The following is a 23,291-nucleotide window of genomic DNA, read 5'->3' as shown; positions in this document are numbered from 1 at the left end:
TTCATCCCCTCTCGTCCCCCCTGTAACTATTCCCCAGGTCGTTGCTTTAAATGACAATATGTTCCTAGTCAACTTACCTGGTAAAATAAAATAAAAGATAAAACGGAGTACTGTAGCCAACGGTTCATACCTTAATGGTGAGCAGCATGGCGAGGAATTTCCTCTTGTCTCCAATGAGCATGGCGTTGCTAACCAGCGGCACGGCCTCCTTCACAGCATCCTCGATTGGCACTGGAGGGATGTTCTCTCCACCCGCTGTGATGATCAGCTCTGGACACACGTTGAAACACAAGTTTTATTTAGGATAGAGCAAACCTATGTGGAGCCAGACAATAAAATTCAATCTTCTGTCGACTGAGGCGTTTATAAAACATCAGTCTGTTCCGTTTAAAGCTGGGTTCTGATGACTGGGATAGGGTTGGGGGTATTTTACAGATAAGGTTATAGAGAAGACTGTACCTTTGATGCGTCCAGTGATGAAGAGGAAGCCGTTGTCGTCGTGTTTGCCCAGGTCTCCAGAGTGTAGCCAGCCCTCAGCGTCCAGGGCGTCCTCGGTCTTGTCGGCCTGGTTGAGGTAGCCCATGAAGACGTGGCGTCCCCAGAAGCAGATCTCCCCGTTGCCCTCCTCGTCAGGATTGTTAATCTTAGTCTCACAGCCAGGGATCAACTTCCCAACGCTGGGGAGAGAAGACATAAATCACTAACTTTGCAGATCTTAATCACAAACACGAAGCATATACAATAAAAACACTTTCTAAAAGACGAGGTAATATGTCATTTCAGGCCTTGTGTGTTTAGGAGTATGTGGAGGGTATAGTTACCTGGTGAGGCGGAATGCGTCGGGCAGAGAGATGGTGTGAGGTCCAGTGCTCTCACTCATTCCGTACAGCTCGTACACTGGGATGTCCAGGCTGAGGAAGAACTCCAGGGTATCCTTGGTGATGGGGGCAGCACCTGTGTAACACTTGGTGCAGCGGTCCAGACCCAGGGCCTTACGGACCTTCTTGAACACCAGCTTCTTGGCCAAGCGGTAGTTCATGGGCGTCCTCGCCATGGCGCCATTCCTGAGCAGGCAGAAGAGGAAGCAGGAGTTTAATACAACATCAGAACATGTCTCTCTTCGTACCCCAGGCTATAGTTCACTACTGTACATACTGTGCTAGCATTATTATACTGTGCGTGGGCAAGACAACTACTGATCCTGTTCTGTCATCTTTGTGACAAAGTAGTATTCGCCTTGAGGGAAATCGCTGCAAAGTAAGAACCACAGAGGTGGTGATACAGATCCGCCCCTCCCTACTAAATAGGCCCATGTATAACATACTGGTTCATCTTGCTGAGATTGGTCTGCAGACCCACTCCTTTGGCCCAGACTGCCACCTTTCTGCGCACGGTGGACGACTTGGCCCCGACGGACTTCATCTTCTCCTGCATCTTCTCCCAGACACGTGGTACGCCCATGAAGGCTGTGGGACGCACCTCTCTCATTGTGTTAACCAGGGAACCCTGAGAACAGACAGGAAGGGAGCTCAGTCACAACATAAACACACACTAAAGGGGTTTGTAGGCACAAAGTATGTATGACTGTGTGTGTGTGTGTGGAGTATCACTGACACTAGCTGAATCACAGAACTGTTCAAGAGTTTGCAATTGCAACGTGCAAAGCTGGCACTTCTTTTGTGAAGAAAAGCCTTTTCACAGAGAGCAGAAACACTAATGATCTGATCAGCGGGGAAACAAAGAGTTGTCTTGTGTGAGGACCGGGTATCATTTTAACTTGTGAAAAAAGGCTTGTCTTAATAGTCCTCCCTTAACTGGATTACACACTAGGTTTATTGAAGATGAGGACAAGGTGATGTAAGGGACTGAATAACAGTCTTCTCAGTGAGATGGAAAAACTAGAAAAATGCCCTCTTGGGATTCTCATAAACGAGAATAGACCTCACCTTCAGTGCGTCTGGCTGGGCGAAGTATGTTGCCCCTCCGACCTTCATGGTGACCCAGATGTCCACCATCTGAGCAGCGATGTGGCTGAGGGGCAGGTAGCTGACCACCATCTCCTGAGACTTGGTGGCTTCTGCCAGCCGGACATAGCGGCCTACTGCGAACGCTGTCCATGTCAGCTGCAGAGAGAGAGACGGTCAGTACAATACAGGTCATTAGCAGGTAAACTCAGACCAAAAGGGGAGTTTGAATAGATACGAGGCTACATCTTGATAAACAACCTTTAAAGGATATTATAAACTGGGTGGTAGAGCCCTGAATGCTGATTGGCTGACAGCCGTGGTATATCAGACCGTATACCATGGGTATGACAACATTTTTACTGCTCTAATTATGTTGGTAACCAGTTTATAATAGCAATAAGGCACCTCTGGGGTTTGTGGTATATGGCCAATATACCACGGCTAAGGGCTGTATCCAGGCATTCCGTGTATCCAGGCACTTGGGTGTGGTATATTATTGCTTAAGTATAGCACTCTGATATCTTTACACTGGCCGTGGGAAACCAAATGTGCAACCAAAGACTAGTGTTAGTGGTGGGTGTTTGTAGTCAGTGTCACTCACATTGTCGTGGCTGAGCATCACTCCTTTGGGCTGGCCTGTGGTACCAGAAGTGTAGATCAGTGTGCAGCACTGGTTGGGCTTCTGGATAGCGATGATGTCATCCAGCTTTGTGTCGGGCTCATCACGACCCAGCTCCATAAACTCAGCCCACTGTGCAGACAATACAAGGCAGACACATTCAGGATAGAGTGGGGGGGGAAACGAACCTGCAGAAAACGTACTGTGTTATGAACACTTCTAAAAAGACACAGAAGGCATGGATCTGTGTTCTATTGTTCAAATGGAATCTAAATAGTTGACACTCCATTCATACCGTGTAGAGGTTTGGTCTCTTCTCTTTAAGTGCATCTTTGTACTGGATAATGGCTTTCAGGTGTGGCAGCTTGTCTTGAACCTGGAGGAAAAACACTCATTTTAGATATGTGCGTCCGATTCCACAGTCGAGGAATACACTAAAACGTAAACGGTATCCCAGGAGAATGAATAAATAAAATCACCTTACATCCTTGCCATCCTCTAGGCTTACCTGTAGGATCTTCTGCAGCTGCTTGTGATTCTCCACCACGATGATGTTGGCCTTGCAGTTCTCTGCTACATACTGGCAAGCATCTGGGGAGTTTGTGGTGTAGATGCCCACTGCAAACCCACTGGCAACACAAGAGAAAACAGTACAGCGAGTTATGTTGCCTTTATGTTCCATCAAACTCTAAAAAGATTCCTTTCCTACAGACAGGTTTGACATCTCTGCTAGGTAAGAATGTATTTCAGAAAGTTATGACCATCCTGAAAGAAGAATGCAACAGGTGAGACGTTGATCCACCCAGAACAGTAAGTTATTGTAAGTCTGTATCTGATCTCTATGCCAAATTACACATAACATATGTTCTCACAAAACCAGTTCTGACAGTGGGAAACACTCCAAGCTCTAAATGAACTTCTATTTGTTTTGACATACTGTATTGAGTTTGGATTTCTGATCATGGGTTCTGGTTATAGCTATTTGCTGATACAACTGAAAAGCAAAAACAGAGTAGTCATTGTGTTTGGCATACCTCAGCGATCTATCAAACTGTTTTAATGTGTGCAACAGGCTACATGCTGAATTCAAGGTCATACCCTATGCTGCTCTGACAGGCTCATATGTCATATCTCATGTCTTTGGTTGTAGTCACATTAGATGCTTACACAATCTAGATGGGGCTACAGTATATCAGTGAGCAGGAAACCTTCTGCACATCACACATACTTACACTAAACCCGTCATGTGAGTAACAGAGAGTGTGTCAGACCCCCCCCAAACAGGAGTAGAGGGACTCACCCAGCCAGAATGGCAGCAATGTCAGAAATGAACCACTCAGCAGAGTTGAAGCCCAGAATGCCAACCCCATGGTAGCGCTCCAAGCCAAGCTGTGGACAAACACACACATACAGCATGAGAATAGATATATAGAGTGTATATATATATATATATATATATATATATATATATATATATATATATATATATATTATATATATATATATATATATATATATATATATATATATATATATATATATATATATATACACACACACACAAAAGTATGTGTGTATGTGGACACCCCTTCAAATTAGTGGATTCGGCTATTTTCAGCCACACCCGTTGCTGACAGGCGTATAAAAATCGAGCACACAGCCATGCAATCTCCATAGACAAACATTGGCAGTAGAATGACCTTACTGAAGAGCTCAGTGACTTTCAACGTGGCACCGTCATAGGATGCCACCCTTCCAAGACCGTGTCACATTTCTGCTCTGCTAGAGCTGCCCTGGTCAACTGTAAGAGCTGTTATTGTGAAGTGGAAACATCTAGGAGCAACAAAGGCTCAGCTGCGAAGTGGTAGGCCACACATGCTCACCTCCAAGTGCTGAAGCGTGTAGTGCGTAAAAATAGCCTGTCCTCCGTTGCAACACTCAATACAGAGTTCCAAACTGCCTCTGGAAGCAACGTCAGCACAAGAACTGTTTGTTGAGATGGTCATGAAATGGGTTTCCATGGCCGAGCAGCCGCACACAAGCCAAAGATCCCCATGTGCAATGCCAAGCGTTGTCTGGAGTAGTGTATAGCTCGCCTTCTACCTTCTCAGACTGTTAGCTAACGGTTACGGCTAACAAAACAAATGAAATATGTTAGCTAATGTTAGCCAGCGTTTGCGAACCATCTCACCTTGTTGAACGCACATCAGGGGTCGGCAATCTTTTTCATGTGGAGTGCCAATTTACCTTAGCATTTCTACCGATCTGCGTGCCCGTTTAGATTTTCCTATTTTTCATGGAACAGTTTCAAATAAATAAATGCATTGCTGGTAGACAATATTCTGATATAAAATGTCTCATAAATCATATATAAATAACATTAAATACACATGGAGGTTTGTTCATGTTCATTCAATCGCATTCATCTATCTGCAACATCTATCTGAAACCCCTCAGAGTTTCCCGTGCCAGTGTGCTCCGGACAGGCAAGGGATAAGAGGCAAATCAGGTATTTTATGAAGTTTCCACTGGATCAGAGCATGACATTTTTCCCTTTCACACAAAGGCTCGGTGGTTATCGAAAGGGAGAGAGCTGAATGCCTTTATGATCGCATCGAGGCAAGCAACACTGAACCATGCTTGAAAGGACCAGCTGTTCCGGTCGACTGTGTAATCACGCTCTCCATAAGACCTTTAAACGGGTTAACATTCACAGGGCCGCAGGGCCAGACGGATTACCAGGATGTGTACTCAGAGCATGCGCTGACCAGCTGGCAAGTGTTTTCACCGACATTATTATTATTTTTAATTTACCCGTTTTTTCAACCTCTCCCTCTGACCCAGTCTGTAATACCTACATGTTTCAAGCAGACAACCATAGTCCCTGTGTCCAAGAACACCAAGGTAACCTGTCTAAATGACTATTGCCTCATAGCACGCACAACTGTAGCCATGAAGTGCTTTGAAAGGCTGGTCATGGCTCACATCAACACCATCATCCCAGACACCTTGGACCCACTCCAAGTCGTATGCCGCCCCAACAGCTCCACAAATGACGCAATCTCTATTGCACTCCACACTGCCCTACCCCACTTGGACAAAATGAACACCTACGTGAGAATGCTGTTCATTGACTACAGCTCAGTGTTCAACACCATAGTGCCCTGGAAGCTGATCACTACACTAAGATCCCTGGGACTGAACATCTCCCTCTGCAACTGGATCCTGGACTTCCTGACAGGCCGTCCCCAGGTGGTGAGGGTAGGCAACAACACAGTGGCCCCTCAGGGGTGAGTGCTTAGTCCCTTCCTGTACTCCCTGTTCAACCACGACTGCGTAGCTGCGCACGACTCCAACACCTTCATTAAGTTTGCAGACGACACGACAGTGGTAGGCCTGATCACCGACAACGAGACAGCCTATAGGGGAGGTCAGAGACCTGGCCGTGTGGTGCCAGGACAACACCTCTCCCTCAACGTCAGTAAGTCAAAAGGTGCCGATTGGGGACTACAGGAAACAGATGGCCGAGCACGCCCCCATTCACATCGACGGGGCTGTAGTGGTGCGGGTCAAGAGCTTCCAAGTTCTTCGGTGTCCACATCACTAAGGCGCTATCATGGTTCAAACAAACCAACACTGTCGTAAAGAGGGCATGACAATGCCTCTTCCCCTCATGAGGCTGAAAAGATTTGGCATGGACCCTCAGATCCTCAAAAATGTCTACAACGGCACCATCGATAGCATCTTGACTGGATGAGTAACCGCTTGGTATGGCAACTGCTTGGCATCTGACCGCAAGGCTCTAGAGGGTAGTGCATACGGCCCAATACGTCACTGGGGCTGAGCTCCGTGCCATCCAGGACCTCTGTACCAGGCAGTGTCAGATGAAACCCCAAAACATTTTCTGATTCCAGCCACCCAAGCCACAGACTGTTCTCTATGCTACCACACAGCAAGCAGTACCAATGTACCATGTCTGGAACAAACAGGACCCTTAACATCTTCTACCCCCAAGCCATAAAACTTCTAAACAAAATAGCTAATCAAATGGCTACCCGGACTACCTGAATGGACCCGCTCTTGCACACACTCTGGACTCTACCCACAACACACACACACAACCATACGCTGCTGCAACTGTTTATTACCTATCCTGTTGCCTAGTCACTTTACCCCTACCTATATGTACAGTACATAGCTACCTCAATTACCTCGTACCCCTGCACATCGACTCGGTTCTGGTACTCCCTATATATATATCCATGTTATTTAAAAATATATAGCCATGTTATTTATTCACTGTGTATTTATGTCACTATTTGCATTTGATTTTTGTTTCCTTTATATCTCATCTTCATTGTTGGAAAAGGACCCGCAAGTAAACATTTCACTGTTAGTCTGCACCTGTTGCCTCAAGCATTTGACAAATACATTTTGATTTGGAAAGATTTTTCTAATACATTGAGGAACTATTGTCAATGGATGTAAAAACAGACTTTGTTTACTTGCCGTTTGAGGTTATGAAAAAATTACTTTGAGAAGCTCCACAGCTCATTAGTGGTGGTGAGTTAAGACAAATCAGAAATACTAATCAGACATCTCCAAATAGGCACATTTATACATTTGCGCGCAGGCCAGGTAGCCTAGACCCGCAGCCTCTGCAATGGATTAGTCCACTGAGACAGGTGCTAAATCAGACAGGTGTCTCGTGTGCCATGAAAAAACAAAATTTGCAACTGCTGGACTAAAGAAATTCACATGAGAGAGAAAATGTGCAGTTTTAAAGCAAATTTCCTGCAATTATACACATTTTGCCATGGCTTATGCCGTATTCTTATGGCATCCGAGTGACTCAAACATAAAATGCCACGACATTGTTAGAATTTTAGATTCTCCCTAACTGTCTAGTTTTGAGTCTGGTGGTTATTAGTTCTCAAAAGATGATCCTATTTAAAAATATATAACTCCATTATCTTTTCTACATACTTGATATCTGGTTTCAGTCATTTAAGTTCACACCGAAAACATTCTACCATCTCAAATATTTGTTGTCACGATTTAGCGCACCGCTGCTAAATTAATATAAGGGAAACACTGGATCTCTTGTATGTCATCACACAAACTTGACGCTCTTAAAGAGAGGGTACAATTTTCTATGTAATGCATCTAAATAGAAATGAGTTATTTTTACAAGTAGTAGAAACCTAATATTCCACAAATGACTTTGTAATTTTAATGAGTTTTTTTTTTAATCCTTTATTTCGGTTACTAGTCCAACGCCTTCACCGCTAGGCTACCTGCCGTTTAGTATCAATATTCTAGCTTTTATAATAAACATGTCTTAACAGGATTACATAGTCGTTTCTAGGGAACAACACATGCTTCATAAGTAGCTAGAATTCTTATTGGCCCAATTTAGGCTCTCTCAATCAATGTACAAATATCTTCTGGTGCTCCTAAATTATATGTTGTACTCCTAAGTTTAAGTCCACAGTGGTTCTCTATTGCTTTTGTTTGGTTTGAGGATACATTGTTGCCTTGCCAACAGAACTTTCTCTCATACTCAGTTTCTGTTGCGATGTCGCACTTAAGGAACTGATGTCGATAAGCCATTCTTATGACTGGAGACATGAGCACCAAGAAAGTGTTTAATAAAATACAACATTTTTCTGTTCTCATCTGTATGTAACATTCGATAACTATACACATGTATTGTTATGGGTTTTCTATTACCACATTGTTCTGACATCCAATATACAGCAGACAAGTGTCAGCAGAGTTGGTCTGTGTGTTTAGTCTCACCTTGAGGAAGCTTTTGGCAGCGGTGCGGCAGGCCTGGTAGTACTCCTGGTAGTTGATCGTCTTGGTCTGCTCTCCCTCCTTCCAGCCCAGGGCAGTGTAGCTGCCAAACCTCTCCACAGCAGTCTTAAACATCTGGTCTACGGTGAGTGGGGGCTCAGAGGCAAAGCCAGACTCCCCCATCCTCAGCTTCACCTCCCCGTCACCGCTCGATGTCCACAAGTCTGGCTTAGCCACCGCCAGGGACAGAGAGTCTGGCCGCTGGGCACTCACTGAGGGAGAGGAGAGAGAAGGGTTTACTTTTTTACCAAGGAAAGTCAGTTGAGAAGATGAAGGAAAGGTGTGTTTGATTTGTGAGTTTTGCTTAGACTTAAAACTTTGTATAGTACCTCAGACAATAGGAATATTGAGGGGATAAATTGTGTGAGCTGATTTAAGGGCCATCTTGCTCCATCCTGCCAGTTTGGTGATGGCAAATGGCATACATTGATTTGCCTGTCTGCAATTTGTCAGATGGAACCTAAACCCGTGAGGAAGTCAAACTAATCACATTCAACGGCGTGCCGCCTGCTTACTCCAGCACTCACAGAAATGAGCTTAGACACTCTTTAGGGACTGGATGGAGGCTGCTCTGAAACCCAGTCTCTACCAGTACACACACAGAGCCCGGTCCCGTATGAGATGCCAATCAGCGCACAAAACACCAGACGGGAGCCCCTACAAAGCCCAGGCACACAGACCTCACAAGGAGAGCACTCACTAAAAGGGACTAACAAGACAGCAGGAACTATTATATTGGCCTATATGGATAGGGCTAAATTGTAATGTTTCTTACAGAAGAAATATAGAAAGCATATGCATAACCATGGTAGCAATTAAAAAGGGAACAGTTTGGAGATTATGGGAAAATTCTTAGACTAAAAAGGTCAGGACAACAGTTCACCTGACAAGACTGAATCCAAACATTACACTGTTGATTTTATGTGCATTTCACATTTACTGTACTTTGCCTCATTTGTTGATTAGGAAATGTGAAAATACTCTGGATACATTCAGTAACAAAAACATTCCAGGAAAATGTGGGGTAGGTGTTAGAGGTCCAAATGTGTTTCCAGGTGGCCACACCTCTCCAAAGTGTGCACAGTTCTTAAGGATTTTCAATGCACCTTTATGACTAAAAGAGTCTTCAGCTATAAAGGTGCCTTTCTTTTGAGCTCTGCTAGCTGTGCCGGCGAGGAACTAGGGCAAGCAAACGTGTAGTTTTGCTTGGAACACAGCCCTGCATCTCCGCTTTACACAATTACTATTGTTAACGCGATCCAAAAACGGTCCATTTTAAATATCAAAATCAGGGTCAGGTGGGCATAATTTCTTCACAATACAACAAACATACTGTAGGCTCATTCTGTTTATCATCTTGTAACTATGCTGAACAAAAATAAAATGCAACAATTAAGATTTTACTGAGTTACAGTTCATATAAAGAAATCAGTCAATTGTAATCAATTAATTAGGCCCCAATCTATGGGTTTCACATGACTGGGCAGGGGCGGGTGAGTCTAGGAGTGCATAGGCCCACCCACTGGGAAGCCAGGCCCAACCACTGGGGAGCCAGGCCCAGCCAATCAGAATCCGCTTTTCCCCACAAAAGGACTTTATTACAGACAGAAATACTCCTCAGTTTCATCAGCTGTCCGGGTGGCTGGTCTCAGATGCTCCCGCAGGTGAAGAAGCTGGATGTGGAGGTCCTGGGTTGGATTGGTCACACGTGGTCTGCGGTTGTGAGGCCGGTTGGACATAATGCCGAATTCTCTAAAACGACGTTGGAGGCGGTTTTTGGTAGAGAAATGAACATTCAATTATCTGGCAACAGCTCTGGTGGACATTCCTGCAGTCAACATGCCAATTGTACACTCCCTCAAAATTGTAGACATCTGTGGCATTGTGTTGTGTGACAAAACTGCACATTTTAGAGTGGCCTTTTATTGTCCCCAGCACAACATGCACCTGTGTAATGATCATGCTGTTTATTCAGTTTCTTGATATGCCACACCTGTCAGGTGGATGGATTATCTTGGCAAAGAAGAAATGCTCACTGACAGGGATGTAAACAAATTTGTGCACAACATTATATTGAAATAAGCTTTTTGTGCGTACGGAACATTTCTGGGATCTTTAATTTCAGCTCATGAAACATGGGACCAACACTTTACATGTTGCGTTTATATTTTTGTTCAGTATACCTCAAACAGTGATCATGAACGTTGACACTATATTACATATATAGAGTATAATGACATGGAAATGTGAAGTGCACATTTGGACTTGCTTGTATGACATCAAAGCAGTATTTATTATAATCCACAACGTCTCATCTTTCAAAATACATCAAGTACTTGTAATTTATAGCATTTCCCTCACTGCTCCCCCCCCCAAAAAAGTTGCCAAATTATCGGGAGGGATGGGGGCAACGTCACACACAGTGCTCAAATTCAGAACGTCTGGCAGTCAAAACCCATACAGAGCTGTGAAGCGGAGATCCTGAGCTCTGACGTCATGTATAACATGCTACTGTACAGCCACTGCATTCCAATGTAGGCCCTTATCCATGACAAAATCTGCCATTTTCAACCTGTATACAGGTAGGAGTGTCAAGGGTTAATGGGGGCCATTAGCCAGAGACAAACAGAAGCTCTAACTCACCTAGTACTATTAGCAATCACGTTTGAGTCTTAACAGCAATTGTTCAAATGTCACTATGATAAAGACCAGAACTATAGAGAATCCCTGTCACTATTTTGAAGTGCGTGAAAGCTTTATTTAGATAAGGGGACCTACTCTCTCCCATGTTCTGTGTTGACTATGAAGCCTCTGAAAAGCACTATAAAACGAAAAGATCAACACTGAGTGAAGCGGGGGTCATGTGACCTTGTGTTAGGCTGACCCCGTTTCCAAAGAGCGCTGTGTTTCTGTGTACTGTCAACAGGACTGAGCTGTGGGTGGAACCTTCTGGGAGTTCAGACAGGACTGTTTATGACCAAACACTTCTTTAATAGTCAACAGAAGCACATAGCCACAGTCATGCTGCCACTCTGCCAGGTCCTGAGGCTACAGTTACTGGACTGCACTTCAGGTGGATGGATGGTGGAGGAGAATGCCCTACTGATTTAGCAGTAACATAGGGTTTACTGTCCAACTGACACAAATCTCAACTGAAATGTGCTTTTAATGAAATTTGTGAATACCTTCATTTAGGATGGCATAGCCCTATTTCATCTAATTTGGGGTTTTATATATGCCAGTATACAGCTTATAAAAAGGGTTGTCATACCGAGTGTGTGTGGAATGTTGAAGACTGAATGTTCTTGACTTGAGTCGGAGGAGACAGGAACCGGAGGAGACAGGAAAGGGAAGTTGGCACATACTGGCACCAAGGGTGGACTTCACTTCCCTTAGGCCCATTCCCTCAAAGTTCAAAATGGGGACAATTAATTTGGTCTACCTCAAAATGAATGCACTGGTATAACTTCTGTAGCCAAGTGCCAACCTCAAGAGTGTGTGAACCACTGTGTTTGTGTACGCTCTAACTGTTGTAACCCTGTTTCCTAAATGTATTTGTGTCCCATGTAAATGCTGTCCTTGTGGTGTTTGCCATGTAAATATGTGTGAGTGTGTGGGTCAGCTCACCAGTCTGTGTGTGTGTGGGCCATTCAGTAGGGATGTCTGTGGGATTGTTGGTGAGCTCAGTGTTGGCCCCGGTCTCCGCTTCCCTCTCACCAGCTGACTCCTCCTCTGATGACTCACTGAGGGGAAAAACATTATAAACAATGTTAAGTAGATTCCCAGTCCTGTCCTGGTGAACTCTGCTGCCACGTCTAAGATGGATGGAGGAAGCCTTTCAGTGTGTCAGAGGCCAACGTCCCCAAGAATCTGTCTTGCAAACTAACTCTAAACCTGTTTACATTGCTGACTTGACAAAATGTAAGGACTGTTTCTCATCTTTGAGTGATATAAGTAAGTCAAATATCTATTTGAGCTGTCATTTAAAGGGATAAACTATATATACACAAAAGTATGTGGACACCCCTTCAAAATTTGTGAATTCGGCAATTTGAGCCGACTGGGAGCCAGGCCTAATCGCCCAACATCAGTACCCGACCTCACTAATGTTCGTGACGGAATGGAAGTAAGTCCCCACAGCAATGTTCCAACATCTATCTAGTGGAAAGCCTTCCCTGAAGACCATCTCCATATTAATGCTAATAATTTTGGAATGAGATGTTCGATGAACATCCTTTTTGTCATGTAGTGTACTTCGGCTTTTGGCAATGAGGCCCTTTATCTACTTCCTCAGAGTCAGATGAAGTAGTGGATACCATTCTTATGTCTCTTATTTCAGTATGAAAACAGATTCTGAGGAAGTACATAAAGGTCCTCATTGCCAAAATCCCGACGTATCCCTTTAATGTGGGAGTATTATTAAGATCGTGAAAGGTTGCAGGTCATCGTTATTCCTGTGTGACGAGAGCCTTTCGATCAACAGTCCAAACATGAGTCACGCCATCAGACCAGAGACAATGGTTTCAGGCCAGGTACATACTTGGCTGTGGAATCCATAGTGACTTCATCCAGTGAGGCAATGCTGTCCCCGGTGACACAGGATGACTGCAAGTTGCTGTCGTCCCTGGGGGGGTCCATCACCACGGCTGTGGACATGGCAGCAGGCTCACACACAATCACTGGTGGGGAGTTAGATAGGGGACAGGGTAAGAAACAGCATATGACTCATTCACACAACATGACACATGCAAATCTCGGGGCTGAGTTTCCCCAGCGGTAAGTGATGGAGGTTTGATCAGGCTTTGAGAGTGACAAATGTGACACAAATGGCACTAGTCCTTCCTTACAGTAGCACCTGCTTCTTGGCCACACAGTGGAACTGTCAGTAGCATGTGACTGCCAATCGGCTCACAAGACTCCCACCACTGTGCTGCCTGTGCTGTCACAGGGTCATACTCTGGACTCAAAAAGGTACATAGATCCAAAAGCTCCTGTACAGTGAACTGTGTTTTTCTCCCCATAAATCACTGTTTTTGAATAATGAGGCATCCTTTTAAGTAACTTCTTTCAGCCAAAATAAATGAACTATGTTTATTCAGTGTGGTCCTTTCCCAAATCAGAGGAAGCCTAAATGAATATTTGGGCCTTATCGTGTTATGAAACCCCCTTTCAGAGATATAAAGCCATGTGGACACATGACAACAGGCGGGACAGCAGAGGTTGTATAATACGGACTCATTTGGTTGGCTGGTTCATCTCATCCTCTGGTTATTGAAATTCAATGGCTCCATCTGTGTGAAAGACACACAGACCCAACCAGAGCCCAGTTCGGCCCGTTGATGATCTGCTTGTTCCATCGTGGACAGTTACCCAACATGGCACAGGAAACACGTCAGAACAATAACCATGACCGCCCCACCAGCACGTAACTCCAGCCCTCTCCACCCCTTGTTAGAAAGCCAATACCGGCCTGGCTTCTGGTTATCTAGGCCTGGCTCGGTGCATTGAAAACACATACCAGTGGCCCTTTCGGCCTATTGTGGAATGGACTATCATAGTTCACCAGCTGAGGACAATTGAGCAGGGGCGGGAGGAAAGAAAACAGACGCCATGGGGGTCAGAGCAGGAACACAAATATTCCCCTGAGCCAGGGGCAGGGTGCAGCCAGCCCTCATTAGAACCCAGTCAATATTATAACCTAGCGTTTTGAAACGGCTATAATTGTACGAGAAAAAACCCTGAAACTGAAAAACCAATGTGTCTGATTCATGGTTCATTCAAGGGCCGTAGCTCAGCAGATCGATAGATTCTACCTCCCTGCTCCCTCCCTCAGAGGCACTGCTGTTAACCTTGAGACTTCACCTCATCATTACACATTCCTGCAGAGCCTGTGAGCTCACAGCTTACACCACAAACCCCCTGCAACAGCTACCATTTAACTCTTCCCCCAGTAACAGAGCGGCTGCAGATTCCCCATGCTCACACACTTGGACAGCTGTGGCCAGGGTTCACGCTGCATGGCTGTAATGTATTATAGTGTGGGAGTTGGTTGGGAGGGGGCCGACATGCCTGAATTGGGGGTGGGTGCTATAGACTAAGCCTATAGCTCAGAAAAGTCTCGCTCAAACTATGTACCTTAATGAGAAGAAAGGGGATTCTTGATATTTCTGAATGCAGCCTTAGGGCTGATCCTCAGGGGTCTCTCTCTCATGACTGAATGAGTCTCAGGCAGAAGCCCTATAGGACTGATTTATGTTTGGATGTGATGGAGAGCTATCATCACATGCCTAACCAATGACCAAGTTCTATTCTCATCCCCTCAAGCTATGACGACCAAGGCTGTGTGTATTTACCTTCACAATGTGCTCACCAATTCAAGTCAGACCAGGGGAAAAAATTAAATCAAGGTACTTCCTTGTTGTACGATAGAAAGCCATTTCCTTCTCTCCTGTTGATTGAGCCCGGAATGGGTGGTCACCGTCCGACCCCTAGTCCCCAGAGGAGCAGTTCATTGTAATGCCTGAATGGGGTTGTACATCCCTGCTGATGGCCTGCCAGGGAGATTCCCAGTGAGCATTAAGGGAATCGGCTCAAATGGATTTAGCGTTGCACAGAGTTTCATCACGTTAGCAACTGACCGCTGCATTGCACACCATTAAGAGAGGATTAGGTCCCAAACAGTATGTCTAGTCCACATAACTGCCACAATGTCCATTCAAAAAACGAATTGCAAGTATAGACGGTTTGGCTGATTATGAGTAGAAGCTTTTCTTGCACACTTCTCTAATAGCAACATTAAACACATTTTCAGAAACCAGCATTAACTACAACCTAAACAAACCTTGCCCAAAACTGGGCATCTCCAAAACAAAGCAGGGGTTCCCCTCTCCCCACACCCAGCATTTAAATACCCCAACTGTAGAGAATTTTAGTTGCAAAGAAAGCACTTCCTACATTAAATCTCTTTCTGTCCCTGTATTTGTCTCTATCCCTGATGGCCATCTCACCCGTCTGCCTGGAGTTGTTTCCAAGGCTGATAACCCACTGGGGTGAATCAAGTTTCCATCCAGCACCTGTTTCTGGCCCCAATAATGCAGTTAAAACTAGGACTTCTTTGCCTCGCCCAACCTTGTCTGAGCAGCTGTACATGGAGGGCTGGATGCTCCACCCCAGCCAGCCAGCCGGCACATATCTGCTGTCGACATGGGATAATGAGTGGATGAACCAGTACCACATAATCAGCCTTCAGAGCTGTGGTACATGAGCTGTTCTGAATTCAATAACTTAACTTCAATGTAAGAACTAAACCAAATTCAAACGTTGAACACAGAGAGGGACTCAAATTTAGTTTTAAAATGTATTTTACGTAAGGTACACAGAAACCACCAGTCACATCCTAATGAAAATGCCACGATACCAGAGAAATGCCTTCCCACAAGCCAAAGTCGGAAGATTATGGATATAAAGATGTGTTATATGTAACAATCAATGTAAACTTTCAGATCTAGGCTACCCAAGTGAAAGGGAAAACACCCTCATCACAACGTCTGAATGTATATCTAATTCAATGCATAAGAACTTACAGTGCATCCTTGGAAGCAAACTCTTTAGATTCCTTATTTCAGTTCCGGTTGCCGGTTCTCTGGACTGCTTAAGCACTCTATTCAGTCAGCCGCTAGACTCAAAATATGCTGGCCTCCCCGCCTCAGTCTACTCTGTGTAACACATCATTCATTTTCAAACGCCTGGTTTGTCCCTCCTCTGAAACCCCACCCTTTCCTGCAGACATCCTTACACACTTCCGCCACTAAGTTGCCAACACTACAGCCCTTCTCATTGGCTGAAACGGCTCACACCACAAGACTCGTCCTCCATATATGGTCACTTCAGCTAAATTAATGCAAGAGAGAGGAATGGTTGGAATGGAATACTCCTCCCCCCTTCTCTTGGATGATGCGATGAGGCCCCCACCCAACCCATCCCCCTCACACACTTCCGCAACATACACAAACACACAAAGCAGATATGCTGCTGGGGTTACTACAGGACAAGGAAGGGGCGGTTCCTCAGGCCAGTTTGTTATAGCTACTGCATATAGCAGCTGTGCTAGCTGGGCTTTTATGATGTTCCAGAGATAAACATGCCAACATTGTCAGGCAGACATCTGTATCCTACTGACCTATATACTGTAGGCTACATCAAATAAACATCCAGAACTATTGGATCATATTGTCTTCTATCACTTCCATTCATTTATTCCTAGTTATGACATACAGTGCATTCAGAAAGTACTCAGACCCCTTGACTTTGTCACGTTACAGCCTTACTCTAAAATTGTTTTCCCCCTCAGCAATCTACACACAAAACCCCATAATGACAAAGCAAAAACTGCTTTTCAGAAATTTTTGCAAAGTATTACAAATAAATAGAAATATTACATTTACATAAGTATTCAGATCCTTTACTCACTACTTTGTTGAAGCACCTTTGGCAGAGATTACAGCCTTGAGTCTTCTTGGGTATGACACTACAAGCTTGGCACACCTGTATTTGGAGAGTTTCTCCCATTCTTCTCTGCAGATCCAATCAAGTGCGGTCAGGTTGGATGGGGGAGCGTCACTGCACAGCTATTTTTCAGGTTTTTCCAGTGATGTTAGATCGGGTTCAAGTCTGGGCTCTGGCTGGGCCATTCAGAGATTTGTCCAAAAGCCACTCCTGCGTTGTCTTGGCTGTGTGCGTCGGGTCATTGTCCTGTTGGAAGGTGAACTTTGCCCCAGTCTGAGGTCCTGAGCGCTCTTGAGCAGGCATCAAGGATCTCTCGGTACTTTGCTCCGTTCAACTTTCCCTTGAACCTGACCAGTCTCCCAGTCTCTGCCGCTGAAAAACATCCCCACATCATGCTGCCACCACCATGCTTCACCGTAGGGATGGTATTGGCCAGGTGTTGAGCAGTGCCTGGTTTCCTCCAGATGTGATGCTTGGCATTCAGGCCAAAGAGTTCAATCTTGGTTTCATCAGACCAGAGAATCTTGATATGGTTGTCCTTCTGGAAGGTTCTCCCATCTCCACAGAAAAACTCTGGAGCTCTGTCAGAGTGACCATTGGGTGCATGGTCACCTCCCTGACCAAGGCCCTTCTTCCCCGATTGCTCAGTTTGGCCGGGCGGCCAACTCGAACATCTCTGGAGAGACCTGAAAATATCTATGCAGCGACGCTCCCCATCCAACCTGACAGAGCTTGAGAGCATCTGCAGAGAAGAATGGGAGAAACTCCCCAAATACAGGCGTGCCAAGCTTGAAGCGTTATACCCAAGAAGATGCGAGGCTGTAATCGCAGCCAAAGATGCTTCAACAAAGTACTGAGTAAAAGGTCTGAATACTTATGTGATACCAATTTATTTTGTATAAATTAGCAAAAATGACTAAAAACCAGTTTTTGCTTTGTCATTATAGGGTAGTGTGTAGATTGATGGGGGATAAAAACAATTTTAGAGTAAGGCTGTAACGTGACAAAGTCAAGGGGTCTGAATACTTTCCGAATGCACTGTATATGAGGATATGTATAGACATTGTGGACAATATGTGGATAGAATATGTAATATATCTGAAGAATACGTGGATAGAATAGTATATGTACAGCAATAGTTGAATAGGATGGCTTTGACTGACTAGAATACAGTATATACACACACACGCATATGAAAATGGGTAAAACACTATGTAAACATTATTAAAATGACCAGTGTTCCAGGTCTATGTACGTAGGGTAGCAGCCTCTAAGGTGCAGGGATGAGTAACCGGGTGGTAGCCGGCTAGTGACAGTGACAGTTCAGGGCACTGGGTGGAGGCAGGTGGGTGATGGCTATTTAATAATCTAATGGCCTTGAGATTGAAAAACAGCTTGTCTCTCGATCCCAGTGTTAATGCACCTGTACTGACCTCGCTTTCTGGATGATAGTAGGGTGAACAGGACATGGCTTGGGTGGCTGAGGTCCATGATGATCTTCTTGACCTTGCTGTAACACTAGGTGCTGTAGATGGCCTGAAGGGCAGGCAGTGTGTTCCAGGTGATGTGTTGGGCAGACCGCACCACCCTCTGGAGAGCCCTGCGGTTGCGGACGGTGAAGTTGTCGTACCAGGCGGTGATACAGCCCGATAGGATACTCTCAATAGTGCATCTAAAAGTTTGTGAAGGTTTTAGGGGCCAATACAAATTTCTTCAGTCTCCTGAGGTTGAAGAGGCGCTATTGTGCCTTCTTCACTACACTGTCTGTGTGGACCATTTCAGATTGTCAGTGATGTGTACGCCAAGGAACTTGAAGCTTTTCACCTTCACTGCAGCCCCATAGATGGGGGCGTGCTCCCTCTACTGCATCCTGAAGTCCATGATCAGCTCCTTCGTTTGGTTGACATTGAGGGAGACGTTATTTTCCTGGCACCACTCTGCCAGGGCTCTCACCTCCCCCTCGTTGTTGTTGGGAATCAGGCCTACCACTGTTGTGAGTTAGAGGCGTGCGTGGCCACACAGTCATTGGTGAACAGGGAGTACAGGAGGGGGCGTAGCACACACCCTTGTGGGGCCCCCATCAGGAAGTCCAGGACCCAGTTGTACAAGATGGGGATCAGACCCAGGGCCCCGAACTTAAGGATGAGCTTGGAGGGTACTGTGGTGTTGAAGGCTGAGCTCAATGAATAGCATTCTTACATAGGTATTCCTCTAGTCCAGATGGGATAGAACAGTGTGCAGTGCAATGGCGATTTAATCATCCGTGGATCTGTTGGGGCAGTATGCGAATTGCAGTGGGTCTAGGGTAAGGTGATATGATCCTTAAGCCTCTCAAAGCACTTCATGATGACAGAAGTGAGTGCTGTGGTGCGATAGTCATTAAGTTCAGTTACCTTTGCTTTCTTTGGTACAGGAACAATGGTGGACATCTTGAAGCAAATGGGGACAGCAGACCGGGATACGGAGAGATTGAATATGTCCATAAACACCCCAGCCAGCTGGTCTGCGCATGCTCAGAGGACGCAGCTATGGATGCCGTCTGGGCTGGCAGCCTTGTGAAGGTTAACAAGCTAAAATGTTTTACTCATGTCGGCCACGGAGAACGAGGGCTCACAGTCCTCGTTCAGCGGCTTGTGTCGGCGGCACGGTGTTACCCTCAAACCCGGCAAAGAAGTTGTTTAGCTTGTCCGGGAGCAAGACAGTGTCCGTAACGTGGATGGTTTTCCCTTTACAATCCGTGATTGTCTGGAGTCCCTGCCACATAATTCTTGTGTCTGACCCATTGAATTGTGACTCCACTTTGTCGCTGTCTGTACTGATGTTTTGCCTGTCTGATTGCCTTATGGAGGGCATAACTGGACTGCTTGTATTCGTTAATATTCCCAGTCACCTTGCCATGGTTAAATGCGGTGGTTCACGCATTCAGTTTTGCACGAATGCTGCCATCTACATTTCTTTTTTAGTTTGGATAGGTTTTAATCATCACAGTGGGAACAACATCCCCTATACACTTCCTGATGAACTCAGCAGTCACTGTGTCAATGTATACATCAATGTTATTAGCAGAGGCAACCTGGAACATGTCCTAGTCTGCGTGATCAAAACAGTCTTGATGCATGGATTCCGATTAGTCAGACCAACGTTGAATAGACCTTGGCACAGATACTTCCTGTTTGAGTTTCTGCCTATGGAAGGGAGGAGCAAAGATCTGATTTGCCGATGGGAGGGCCTTAAGGCCATCCCAGAAGGGAGAGTAACAATGGTCAAGAGTTTTTGAAGCGAGTACTGCAGGCGATGAGTTGATAAAAAAAACTTTGGCAGCGTTTTCCTCTAGTCCAAATTAAAGTCCCCATCTACAATAAATGCAGCCTTAGTATATGCCGTTTCCAGTTTGCACACAGTCCAGTGTAGTTCCTTGAGAGTCGTAGTGGTATCGGCTTGAGGGGGAATATACACAGCTGTGACAAAAAAAATAACATTCTCTAGTGATGTAATACGGTTGGAATTTGATAGAAGTATTCTAGGTCGGGTGAACAAAAGGACTTGAGTTCCTGTACGTTACCACGATGTACCGAGAACCCAGCTGGCTGTATCAACGGGGACAGTATATCCGGAGAGAGCCATGATTCCGTGAAACAGAGTATGTCTCTCTGGAAGGAGATACACGCTTTGAGCTCATCTACTTTATCGCCCAAGGACTGAACATTAGCGAGTAATATACTTGGAAGTGGTGGATGGTGTGCACGCCTCCTGAGTCAGGCTAAAAGTCCACTCCGAATACCTATTCTCCCCCGGCAGCGTTTTGGAGGAGCCTCTGGGATAAGTTCTATCGCCTTGAAGGGTACGATCAAAGAATCCAATTCAGGAAAGTTGTACTCCTTGTCGAAATGGTGGTGAGAGCCTGCCTCTCCGATATCCAAAAGTTATTTCCGGCTGTATGTAATAATGCTAAGAATGTTCTGGGCTAATAGCGTGAGAAATAAAAAAATATATATAAATACTGCAAAGTTGCTTAGGAGCGAGAAACAAGGCAGCCATGTCTATCTGCGCCATCTTTGTATGAAGTTGACCAACTTTTAAAGCAGCATTACTTCCCCATGTTTCCTCTAACTACTTTTATCCAACCACAACTGGTGGGAAAATGCGCATATTTTAGAATGTTTGTATAAAAATCTATCGCCAATTGGATGGAAACCTAGCTAGTTAAAACATCAAAACAGTCTCCTCTATGAACAAATATGCACACAACCAACACTGCTTTATTCAATAGCCTACTGCAGGGCATTTTTTAAAAATATTTTATTGTTGGACATAAGACTAAAAATACCAGAAAATCAGCTCCAAGTGATTTTAATTTTGGAAATCTGTTCCAAAGTATTCCCACGCATAGAGAGATGTGATCGTAGACAAATGTAAGCAAGGTTTGAAATGTTTATGTTTTAGCCTGTTTGGGGTTCTTGCGGTCAATTTGCAGTCAACCAATTATTTGTAACTAAACCGAACAAAAATATAAAATGCAACATGTAAAGTGTTGGTCCCATGTTTGATGAGCTGAAATAAAATATTGCAGAAATGTTCCATATGCACAAAAAGCTTATTTCTCTCAAATTGTGTGCACATCCCTGTTAGTGAGCATTTCTCCTTTGCCAAGATAACTCATCCACCTGACAGGTGTGGCATATCATGAAGCTGATGAAACAGCATGCTCATTACACAGGTGCACCTTGTCTGGGTACAATAAAAGGCCACTAAAATGTGCATTTTCTTCACACATTTCTCTCTCCAATTTCCTTTCAAACTGGATGACCAAGATAAGGAAAGTACAACTACAAGTGATGCACCGATATGAAATTCTGGGCCGATATCCGATATTTTCCTTGCCAAAAAACCCGATACCGATAACCAATATTAAAAATGTTTGCAGTACAGTTAAATGGCTAACACTAGAGGTCGACCGATTATGATTTTTACCGCCGATACCGATTATTGGAGGACCAAAAAAAGCCGATACCGATTAAGTCAGCTGATTTTATTTATATATGTTGTAATTGTCATTATATATATATATATATATATATATATATATATATATATATATATATATATATATATAATATATATATATATATATATATATATATATATATATATATATATATATATATATATATATATATATATATATATATATATATATATATATATATATATATATATATATATATATATATATATATAAATAAATAAATAAATAATGTGTAATAATGACAATTACAACAATACTGAATGAACAACTTATTTTAACTTAATACATCAAATCTATTTAGTCTCAAATAAATAATGAAACATGTTCAATTTGGTTTAAATAATGCAAAAACACAGTGTTGGAGAAGAACATTTAGGAATCCTTGTGAGTAAGTATTAGCTAGGTAGCCACTTGTTGTTCGCCTATTGAAATTGAACTTCAGATCATGAAAATAAATAGCTAGCCAGCTACATAATCCTGTTGCCCAAAGCTAACATTATTAGCAGCCAGCTAGCTTCATCTGGTTAGTGAGGCTTGACCGGACCGAGTAGTGTTGTGAAGCTAGCCACTATAAGGATTAGGCACAATAGAGGAATTTACAGTTTGCCTTCAAAATAAAAGTATGTCATTGACAGTGATGCAAATGAATACAAATGGTAGAATTACCATTCGTTTATTTTGAAGGCTAACTGCAAAGCCCACTTGTGGCTAATCCTTATTGTGGCTAGCTTCACATAGATGGGTCCAACAACCATTAATCAAATAAGAACTGTCTTATCAATTAGGGTTATTTTAGATGACACCTAGCTATAGCTACTGAAACAGATTATGTTGTATTATTTGATGTGTATCTTTTTCGACACGCAGACTCAAATGACGTTCCATAGAAATCCTGGTTGAGAATGTAACGACTGAACAAATGAACAACGAAAGAGCACAGCAAGTAAGTGAAAGAAATAGGTTTTGATCATGTTTTACTGGTAATGGGAACATACATAAATGCCAACAAAAAAGCTTTTTGGCCAGTGTTGTGTGTGTGTGACCTTTATTTAACTAGGCAAGTCAGTTAAGAACAAATTCTTATTTACAATGACGGCCCGGACGACGCTGGGCCAATTGTGCGCCGCCTTATGGGACTCCCAATTGTGGTCTGGTGTGATACAGCCTGGATTCGAACCAGCGACTGTAGTGACGCCTCTTGCACTGAGATGCAGTGCCTTAGACCGCTGCGTCCATATGCGTGTTGACTATTTAACTGTACTAGAATGCTTAAAAGGCTGCAATTTTTTTAAATATCGGTATCGTTTTTTTGGCA

General features: G+C 44.1%; 1 protein-coding gene across 4 annotated transcripts in view; it reads right to left on the bottom strand.

Moving 5' to 3' along the window:
• Window positions 1-23,291, bottom strand: part of LOC106613839 (long-chain-fatty-acid--CoA ligase ACSBG2) — a 40,501-nt gene that overhangs the window by 2,856 nt on the left and 14,354 nt on the right. For 2 of the 4 annotated variants that reach the window (XM_082956828.1, XM_014216499.3), the window contains exons 2-13: window positions 12,986-13,124; window positions 12,073-12,188; window positions 8,389-8,657; window positions 3,887-3,975; window positions 3,095-3,215; window positions 2,882-2,962; window positions 2,569-2,718; window positions 1,947-2,123; window positions 1,325-1,506; window positions 822-1,064; window positions 460-677; window positions 131-270 (exon numbers count right to left, since the gene is read on the bottom strand). In XM_082956828.1, coding sequence (XP_082812954.1) covers window positions 131-270; window positions 460-677; window positions 822-1,064; window positions 1,325-1,506; window positions 1,947-2,123; window positions 2,569-2,718; window positions 2,882-2,962; window positions 3,095-3,215; window positions 3,887-3,975; window positions 8,389-8,657; window positions 12,073-12,188; window positions 12,986-13,101 — 1,902 coding nt within the window. In that variant the 5' untranslated portion in view covers window positions 13,102-13,124. Of the gene's footprint in view, window positions 1-130; window positions 271-459; window positions 678-821; window positions 1,065-1,324; window positions 1,507-1,946; window positions 2,124-2,568; window positions 2,719-2,881; window positions 2,963-3,094; window positions 3,216-3,886; window positions 3,976-8,388; window positions 8,658-12,072; window positions 12,189-12,985; window positions 13,125-16,028; window positions 16,234-16,914; window positions 17,040-23,291 lie in introns of those variants that run through there. The other 2 variants (XM_014216498.3, XM_014216497.3) reach the window with 2 other exon arrangements.

The sequence above is a fragment of the Salmo salar genome, chromosome 10 (assembly GCF_965601325.2).
Source record: "Salmo salar chromosome 10, fSalSal1, whole genome shotgun sequence".
NCBI lineage: Eukaryota > Metazoa > Chordata > Actinopteri > Salmoniformes > Salmonidae > Salmo > Salmo salar.
This window is presented reverse-complemented; position numbering and strand designations above follow the sequence as displayed.